Below are 10,368 nucleotides of genomic sequence, written 5' to 3'. Positions count from 1 at the left end.
TAAACGTCACCTAGAAGTGCCTCTATCCACTGTATCGGATTAATACAGCTTGTGCATATTCTTCATTCAAGTATTTGTACAAAGTTCCATTTCCACGTACTTGTAGACCACCCCTCAGATAGGCCAAAGAGTAAAACAAAAGAGATTAACTTCTATCACTCTCCAAGTGGGCCTTCTTGGAGAAAGGAAGAGGGTTGTGCTGTTGTTGGTATTAAAAAAGAAAAACAAAACAAAACAAAAAAAACAAAACACAACCTCTCATTGTTGCTAGTGATATTATGCTTGCTTCCTGAACAGAGTGGATGGCCATGGAAAGTGACAGAGTACCAACCTCCCTCCCTCCACCCCCTGGCCCAAGAGAGAAAACAACTCTTGTTTTCTCTTGCCAAAGCAGATGCCCAGTCCAATCCAGGTAACACTTCACATGTAGTAGTCCCCACAAAAAACTCAGCAAGACTACTCCCATGCAGAAGGCTTGCTCCATTAGTGAGAAGGTCATCCGCTTCCTGGCAGTCTGATTTAAAAGGAGTTAAAGACACCCCTGCTTATAAACTGCTTTTAAAAGTAGTTTATTTGGATTTTCCACATCCTTTAATGACTCGCAAATATATTAACAGAAAAGACTTTTTTCTAAGACTGTACAATTTCTGAAATAAAAAGTCAGGAAAAGCAAAAAAGGAAAAAAGACAAAAATTACATTGTTTCAATGCAAAATAGTACACACCACACCCACGCTTTGCTTTTTCATGTTTTTATATTAAGAAAAAAGACACTTCCCTATTTTTTCAGTGAACACGTTTGCTCTAATCTGGCTGTCAGAGTGCGTCATGCTTACTCTCCCCTCCAAGAGAGCATATTTTTATGGATTAAATACTGATTTTTCACATATGTTTAGAAGATAGCAGCATGGTTTAAATGTTAGTTGCAATTCTTGAAAAAAATAAATTTAAGTGATGAAGTACAAATAAAGAAGGGGACAATTTAATATTTTAATTACTAATGTTCAAATTAGAAATAGCATCCTTTTAAAATTCTGTCTCAGAGTTAAGAGCCCTTTGCAGGGTATTTTACAAAGTGAACTCTAGTATAACAGTTCACACACTTTTTAAAGAAACAAAATTGTAAGAACAAAAACAAAAACACCCCTTCCCCCAAACTCAATTCAAAGTGTTCCCTCTGCTTTCTCCTCCCCATCCGTAGCTTGCAGTTAAGCAAATGGCATTGTTTAAGGGAAAATCTCCAAGTAGCACATGCTTTTTCAAAACAAGGAAGCTTATTAAATTAAGTTTGGGGTTTCAAATATTGTCCATGTCCCTTTAATCAAAACAACCAGATTTAAATGGATTCAACTAGAATTTTCCAGCTCATCAATAGATAGGCTTTGGAAAGGATTTCTGCTTTTTGTTTAGCAAATGTAAACTTCTGAGAGTACCCAAAAAAGTGACCAATTACACACTGTAGCTATTTTGCACACAGACTGCACCTCCAGACAAATGGATGCTTAGTTTTCACAAGGATGAGTTATAAAGTAAGTGTGGATCCCAGCTTTAAGGAGTAGAGCTGCTTTAATACTAGGAGAGAAAACAAGATAACTATAGATAGAGGTACCTTAATTAATGCTATATAGGAACAGCATATGAATATACTTCACTACAGATGCAGATTAGCCCTTGGGGATGTTCTATACTGGTGTTTTCTTAAAGGAGGGATCATCAGACAAGAGTCCTTCTGAAATACTTTTCCATCACGAAAACGAGTCTTGCATGTAGTAATACTTTACTCAGATGAAACCCCTGCATGATTTATAAGGGGATTTTGTCTACTTCCAGACACAGATATTTGAAGTGCATGACAGAAGCATGACAGTTTAATTCATTATTATAGCTCATGTTTTTCTTTACCATTAGGGGAGTTTAGTTTATTTTTTTCACTGCATGTCCACTCAGGTCATAGAGAATGATATTTATTGTATAGGGTCTGTAAACTTTTTCTGATAAAAGAAAATAGTGTCCATACATCTCACAACCAAACAATAGGTGTGATAGGACATTTTGTACCACTCTAGGACAAGGACATTAAAAAAATTTAAAAAATTAAAGATCTACTATTGGTAACCAAAGGCTCTCTAGTAATATACATTTTAAAAAAGAAAAAAAGTTAAGGAACACATTTTAAGACCAATCACAACAAGTATGTTGCTGTGAAATTCAAATCATTCCCAATTTATTGTGCATAAATTTGCTCTTTAAAACTGCTACATTGTATCATACACTTTCTTTATGGTCACTGCATAAAGGGCACCAATCTTTGTCATAGAATGCTACAGAGAAAGATCACTTTAGAGTCCTTACCACAGTGTAGCTTTCTTCTCACAGAAATAGCCTCGGGGGTGGGGGAGGTGTTAAATTCCTACTAACATAGTTAGAGCGAAAAGTGTACTCCAAGAATCTTAAGGAATGGCTTAAAAAAGAAAAAGGATAATTGCACATTTTGCATTCTGCTCAAACAACACTTTTACAAAATAGTTTTAAAAGGATACTGTCTTGGACAAATATTTGATACATCTTACTGTAAGGTTCTGATTGTATTAAGGCTTCCGCTGTCTTTCTGGCTTCTTTACCTACTTAGCAACAAAGTAGTCACTGTAATTTATTAGTTTATCCTTTCTACATTACAATTCTATCTACAGGTCTCTCTTGATTTTGCTCTCAAAGTTGAACTGTTATTTGTTGAGTGTTAGGACAGAATCAAGGGGCATGTGAAGAGGCGGAAACATGTTACTGACTTGTTTCTCTCAAGTTCTAAAGTAGACAACAGTTGACATTTTGGAAAGTAGATGAATAAATTAACTCTTGGTTAGAACAGAAAAGTGTTCTTTGAAATTTGCAATTCTGCAGCGTGGCCCATCGGCTAAAAGCAATTTTATGCTTTCCCTAGGAACACTGGGTATTTTATATATTTTGACATACTCTAAGTCCTGAGCATGTGTGTTACATTTGTTCACTGGAGACACGATGACTCTAAGGTCATTTAAATTCCCTGGTGTTTAAATTAAACTACAATATGCAAAAGTCTTTAACATGTCCCATCCTGCACTTTTCAACACTGTCCTTGAAGAACTTGGAAATGAAGTTCAGCACTCCGCTTACCAAGAAAGAACCAAACTAAGACACATTTCTGGAGAAAGAACAAGAAACTGCTTCATTAGTACTATCCCCACATCTACTGGCTCCCTTACAGCAAAACACAAGTCTTTCCTCCATGATAGTTTTCCAGTAAAGGGGAGTCCAAATAGTCTTTCCTCCTCAAATTGTCATTTCCATAAATGTACAAGAGCCAACTAGTCAGACTCAGTAGCAGCTGAATATTGCACTGCCATTAATTCTGTGTACAGTTGAAGTCAGAGTGGTGCACTCATGGTGTCAGTGAAGAATAATGACAATGCTGGCTCAGTGAGGTGAAGACCCAGTATATGAAGGAAGGGGAGAACACAACAGTACCAGTCACACACTCAAGCTCAGATACTGGTTTTTGGAAGTTAAAATTCATCACTTTCAACTGCATGTAGTTGTGTATCATCTGCGTCTGTCATGCTGCTCTCTTGGGATTCATCTGTGCCAACTTTAAGAACACAAATATGATTAGTCTTTTTTGCAGGAGATATGTACACTTTACACAACCACTTGTGAAAGTTGCAGGCTCTATCATACCTTATGAATAACTTGGATAGAAGGTTCTAATGTACCAATTAATATACTACCCTATATCCCTGGTTTATGCTTCCTGATCCTGTATATTGCGTAAATTTTCTATTTTCAAATAATTTTTCTTACTATCTCCTACAATGACCCATGTAAGCCTAATGAGATCTAAAGAGTTTAGAAAGAAAGTAATCTAAATGTACATGTTGCAAAAATAATAAAACACCAAAAAGTCCCCCCTGAAACAAACAAACAAAAAAAATCACCCTATTTTAAAGTCTCCTTGAGCAACTACTGCAAAAACAAACAAACAAAAACCAACCTCTGAAGTTCCTGCTGGCTCAAGGACTTATAACAGATGAATTTTAGAAAGTTTAAAGCTTAGAAGCTTACCAGTCTCTTGGTAGTCATAAAGACTGCACTGCATTGGTTCACATTACAAGTTTATCTGCACAACCAGAAAGGCTAGATTTTTTAAATAAGTGATTAGAGTCAGAAGACATTTTTGATTTTTAAATTTCAGTAGAGATCCTAAATCTGTCCAACAGCACAAAATTACTGTGCTGCTTATGTCTAGTAACTGAAGTCATAGCTCAACATTTCAAGTATTCCATCTCCATCTGCTGGACACGCATAAAACTAATTTCAGTGACCTGTGTAGACTATAATAGAAAAAAAAAAGTTTGTTTCACAAAATGAACATTAAAAATAAGATAAAATGCAGTAAGATCATAAGGTCACTGAAGTCATACACACAAGTGACCAATTTGGTAAGTGTTCAACACTAAATTAAAAGCTTAATATTTGTATAGTAACATTTTCACCTTTTGTGGTATTTTTTTTTTGTGGCAGTCCATGTATGTTATTGATCTGTGTCTGTGTTAAGGAAGTCAATATGGCCATCAACATATCTTGAGAGTTTAAAGATAAAAGCAAAAAGTCAGGTGGCAGAAACCTAAGCTAGTCTCTATGCTGAATTATCATCAAAAGGTGTATTTATTGGGCTGTATTTTGTTTAGTTTCAAAAGAATGAAATGGCTTCTATAACTGTCCTCCAGAGATATCTGTTTAACTCTGAAATTAGCACTACTGAAGTATTTTCTGTTGACATCCAGCCTAAGCTTTCCTTTGCTTTATAGTCATGACTTTTTAAAACTTTGAGCCTTTATATACAATTCAATTATTTCCTGGTGATCAATGGAAGAATCAGATGTCCCTTTCAGGGTACAGCATATAGAAGACAATATCAACAGCACTTATATAAATCCTTCCTTATTGTAAAAGTAGTTTAGACAACTAGGTTCTGTTCCTCCCAAAAAGATAATTTTATCCAAGTTTAACACCTAAACTCTCTCAAGAGTTCTTTCTTCAAGTGTTTATTAGAGATGCACTGATATACTGGTCCATATCATATTGGCACTGATAAAAGAACAATTGATGTTATCAGCAAACTGGCTTTTTTGGCCAATGTAGCTAATATTGTCACCAATAAATGCCACAGCATGCACACACTAAGGAATGCAGCCCAGCAGCTTGGACAGCAGCATCCACCTGGTAAGTCTAGTGGAGATGGGGCAGGGAAGAGGCATAGGGGAGGGAAGGGGCATGCAGAGGGCAGACTGAGGCCCCTCTGGTGATGGAGGGAGTGAAGGCAGAGCTCCTGCCACAGTGTGCACCCCTGGGGAAGGCATGGGGGCATGTGCCCCATGGATTTTTGTGCAGGGTGAGGATGGGCTGCCTGCTGCAGGAGCGGGGCCTGTGCTGGCCTTTTCCCAGTGAGAAGGCTGGGCCAGGGCTGCACTTAGGGCAGAGTGAGCAGCAGCGCTGAAAGGGGGATACGGCAAATTTTGGGGTGGCTGCATTTCCCCCACCGCATAGCCCCGTCTTCCAGCACCACCACTGCCCACCCCAAGTGTACCACTCCCCCCGCCTGGAAGAGGCCAGTACAGCCCTTAGCCTCAAGCCCGCAGCAGACACCCTGTCCTCACCTCACACGCAAATCCAGGGGGCACATGCTTTGATCGCGCCCCCCACCCCGACCCCTCTCCACAGACTCACCGGCTGGATGCTGCTCTCCAAGCTGCTGGGCTGCATATCAGTAACGGGATTGGTATCAGCCAATATGGCTGGTTAATAATTGCCTTTCGGTATCAGTCAAAAACCCCCCAAAATCTTTAAAAAAAAAAAAAAATCAGTGCACCCCTAGTGTTTATTACAAGGGAACGCAGCCTAGTTGATCACTAAAGAAAACTGAAGTTGACAGACATATGGCACATTCCAATTATTAAATTTGGGATTCTGAATTATTTGTTAACATTAGCTGGTTTCTTAGTAAAAACATTTATTTGCAGTATGAACTGGAAATACAAACCTGACTCATATGGATAGCATTCACTGATCTGCTCTTCTTGAGTTATTGGTTCCTCATCATCTGGAAGATAGCGTTTATCGATAGCCTCTTTGATCTGGTTGTTGGCTCCTTTAGGATCCAAGTCCATTGCCCATGAAAAATTCATCAGGGCCAGGTGAGTTTGCCCCAATTTTTTATAAACCTAAAAATAAAAATGTTAACACTACCTTTTCTATTAAGTTGCTACTTGACAACGCTATCCAATAGCGAGTTACAAAACCAAGATTAATGGCCACTCATGTTCAGAAGTCCTACCAGCACATGAAAAAATGGCAGACTAAATGGAACATTAGGAAGTACATGGAATGCTCTCCTCTACTAGAGGTGACCATCTGCAGGACAATCGTTCCTGCATTAGAAAGTCCAATACAATTAAACCAGTCTCGATTGTCTTCATGACCATGTTTCACACCCAATAGGTAGGGACCTACTTAAATTCTTTTGTTTGGCTGTGAATTTCGTGCCTTGGTTACAGCATGAAAAGCCAAATTTCACAGGCATTTCCTGGCAGCCCTGTCCCTTGCTGCTGATTGGCAGAGAGGCCCTGGGGGAAGGAAGGACAAGGGGGTAGCCATCATCTTGGATCCTGGCTGCCCTTCACGTGACCCTGCTCCTCACCACCGATTCTGGTGGAGAGGCTGGGGGGGGGTGTAAGGAGGGACAAGGGGGTGTCTGTCATCTTGGCTGCTGGCTACCATTCATGCCACCCTGTCAGCTGGCACCTTCCCTATCTAGGCAGGCTGCTAGGCAGGAAGGACCACTGGCGCCCACTGAGGAGCCACATTTTATTAAGTTGATACTGTGGACAATTGCAGATTTTGTGGTTTCTCTGAAATCTGCAAAATCCCAGTTTAAGTAGATCCCTATTCATAGTTTTCCCTTAAGTATTGCTGGTATGTTAGAGGCCCGAGACAAGATTTTAAACAAAAATAAGGATAAAAAAAATACATTTTTAAAAATATGGTAACTGTTTATATAGAAATAGATGCCAAAAAAAGGTACTGGATGGCTTAAAGAACATTATCAACAACTGCATAAAATTCATCTGTTTGATAGGGGCCAAAAGGCACTGACATTTAACAACTAGGTAATGTTCTAAAGGAGATAGATTTATTTCAGGCCATGTCTTAGGAGACAGGTATGTGTCCACATTAGAAGGAGAAAAAGCTGAGGCATATTTGTGATTGCTGCATGTTCTTTATCAAAGACTAAATCAGCAGAACAAGTACTTTGGCACCTTTCTCTACCACTGCATTCTCTTTTAATATAAAATTATTCATCTAGAAAAGACAACCTAGAGGCAAATCTGCAAATCCCCTTTTCTGCATTTGATCAGGATATTACTTTTTATTGCATTTTTCAGAAGGCAGATTTTTGTGATCTGTAAGTGGCAAGTAAAATGAAGCATAAGAGAGGTAGAGAGGTCAATACAAATCCCTGCTCTATAGGAAGAGCAAAAACATCTGAGAAAAAAACAGCAAACTTAAAAGAAAGCTGCATCCATTTTGAAAAGTCACACACTAAGCAGCATATAAAAATACAAGATTTTAGTCAACTAGAAGCATATTTATTAAACACAATCAGCAACTTTTACTGCTGGTGGCTACATGAGGAAACTGAAAAACTTCCCTCTAATTTCCATGACTTAGTTCAGGAACATTATGAAAGGATTCAAAGTGAGCAACAAAAAATCACAGGGCAGGAAGTTTTAACTTGTGTGGGCTTCACTTTACTAGTGGCTATTGTGAAAGGCATCACAGCATGTCATAGTGGTCAAGCACTGAAGACCCCTAGGTTCCCCATGTCTGGAAGTTAAAACTTCTGCAAGGCTTTATTAGTCAATGTCTCCAAGTAAAAGGACCTTACTCCAGACAATTGTTTTTGAGAAACTTTTGGCTGAAACAAGAAGTTTCCTCTACTCTGTATGCATCAGAAATCTATAAAATTTTGCAGATGTTTTGTTCAGCATTTTCAATGGACACGAAAAATGGTTTGATTACATCTCTGCAAATACATATCTATCCGCATGAACGTTTCCAATACAGGGGGATAGTTATACTTTAACCTAAGTTGTACAGAGGTGAGATGCTAGGTAGGATCCTACAAATTGACTGTACTGACCACAATTCTGAAACTGCAGTCTCATTTTCAATGAAAGGTACAATGTTTCTGTATACAAACTCATGCATCTGTTTTTCATAGAGGTATTTTACATTAACCTTTTCCATGGTTTTTAGAACAAGCTGTGCTTCAAAGTTAAATTGACAATAATGTAGTCATAGCAGGTATAAAAAATGCTTCTGGCTTGCAAAATTAAGCTTCAACAACAAAAGAAATAGAAATCCTTATACAGTTGCTAGTTTATATATGGTGAGACTTGCTGGGGACTTTCAGAAGACTGGTCAAAATGGATACAGCTTTGTGGTGACAAGAAAAATTAATATGTAGGCTCATTTCCATGCAATAAAGGAAATCCAAGGGCTTATAATTACAGTTGCATTTCATGGAACTATGCTCAGTTTTTACCTTTCCTATTAAGAAGTAAACAAGAGATTCTTTGGGAACAATCTGCTTCAGTTCTTCAAGTTCTTGTAAAGCAGACTGAAAAGGAGAAAGAAAAAAAACTTCTCAGCAAGTTTGAATCAGGGCTGTAATAAATCAGTCTCATGGAGACGAATAAAACTAGTCAATTAAAAAAGAAAAAAACCCAAAAACCTCCCCTCCCTCCAAACCTCCCCCACCCAAACTATGGAAGTTTATCTGTTAACCATGACACCATGAAAGATAAATTTTAACCTAGCAAAGTTGATTTTCATTGTGAACCAACACTGTACAAATATAAAATATGTTTTTAGTAACTCACAGGATTTTTGTTTTTAGTAACTCACAGGATTTATGAAAGTAATGCTTAAAAACAGAGCTTTAAAATGTAAAATCTTTGGCTCCCGGTAGACCCTCAATTAAGATGCGATGGGATTCGATGCATTTCACCAACAACTGTGCCTCCTGCCATGTTACAGGCACATTGCACGAGGCACAGTTGTGGGATCTGGGATCAGATCCCAAATTGAGCCATGTTTTTGGTGCAGGGGGGAAATCCAAGATCATAATCCTGGGCTCCTCCTGTATTGTCAAGTAGCAAGTCAGTCAGCTAATCAGTGCTCCCAGCCTCAGGAGTGCTTCTGAGTCAAGGGCATCTGAGTCAAGGCATCTGAGTCAAGGAGTGCATCTGAGTCAAGCCTGGGCGTCCCAATCGGCTGACTACCAGTCCTAGCCTTGGGAGTGCATCAGAGTCCTGGACTCAAATACAGCCCTGAGACTCAAAGCCCTGAAGAGCTGACTGTCACAAGCAGCCTCAGGCATGCGCTGGAGCCAAGGGCTCTGGTGTGCCTCCCAAAGCTGGGAGCAGCACCCAGCTTTGGGGGGTGCACCAGAGCCCTTGGCTCCAATGTACCCCCAAGGCAGGGAGTAGCAGTCAGCTTATTTGGGGCTCCCAGCCTCAGGGGCACATTGGAGTCAAGGACTCCCATGTGCTACCAAGGCTAAGAACCCCAATCAGCTGATGCTTGACCACACATTCAATTTAAGGTGCAATGGGAATCAGCCACAAGAGTTTACACATATTTTGTGTAAAAACTTTGTGGTTTATTCCTTGTTTTATCGCACCATTAACTGCATTAACATGTAGCTGGGTTACTACTTAAGATGTGATTAACCAGTTAATCACATCTTAAGTGTAATGTCTGCCAGGGGCCTTTGTTTCCAGGTTGATAGTTTTGTTCCCCCTCCCCCCCTTTCACAGTTCCAGATTGAAGTGGATGTTTTGAACTTCTTTAGTTTCCTAATTATTAGAACTTCAGGTTTTACATAAACATTTTGTTTCTGAGACATTTCAAACAAAGTGTGGATCTGTGCCAAGAAAAGTGATCCCAGTTTTAAGATCCTCCCTGTGATAACAAATTATAATAAGCAAAGAATCTATACACACTACAAACACTTCTAATGTATTGATCTTCCAAAAGTCAAGAAAACCAAAAATGTTTTGCATTAGGATTTATGCTTTTAAAAATTAACTTAGGCTCTTTTGAAAATACCCTTCTACTATACCAAATAGGGGTTTTTAGATACATTCAAAGAGACAGTGGCCTATATTGTGAATATACACTAAAAGTTAAAGGGAAAAAAATCCCAGAACCAAAACACTAGTCTCATACCCTTCTTTACTGCTGACACCAAAGCAATTTTCTTCTTCTCAAG

The 10,368-nt window shown here is 38.9% G+C and overlaps 1 protein-coding gene across 4 annotated transcripts in view; it reads right to left on the bottom strand.

Annotated features, from left to right (window-relative positions):
• Window positions 1-553: 553 nt before the first annotated feature.
• CDC27 (cell division cycle 27) overlaps window positions 554-10,368 on the bottom strand; it is an 85,877-nt gene continuing 76,062 nt past the window's right edge. For all 4 annotated transcript variants that reach the window (XM_090044188.1, XM_090044189.1, XM_090044190.1 and 1 more), the window contains exons 17-19: window positions 8,638-8,712; window positions 6,073-6,253; window positions 554-3,621 (exon numbers count right to left, since the gene is read on the bottom strand). In XM_090044188.1, coding sequence (XP_089900314.1) covers window positions 3,539-3,621; window positions 6,073-6,253; window positions 8,638-8,712 — 339 coding nt within the window. In that variant the 3' untranslated portion in view covers window positions 554-3,538. The remainder of the gene's footprint in view (window positions 3,622-6,072; window positions 6,254-8,637; window positions 8,713-10,368) is intronic.

Source organism: Crocodylus siamensis, chromosome 4, assembly GCF_052110815.1.
Source record: "Crocodylus siamensis isolate JL-2025a chromosome 4, ASM5211081v1, whole genome shotgun sequence".
In the NCBI taxonomy this organism is placed as follows: domain Eukaryota; kingdom Metazoa; phylum Chordata; order Crocodylia; family Crocodylidae; genus Crocodylus; species Crocodylus siamensis.
Note: the sequence above shows the minus strand (reverse complement) of the source record. Positions and strands in the feature narration are given on the sequence as shown.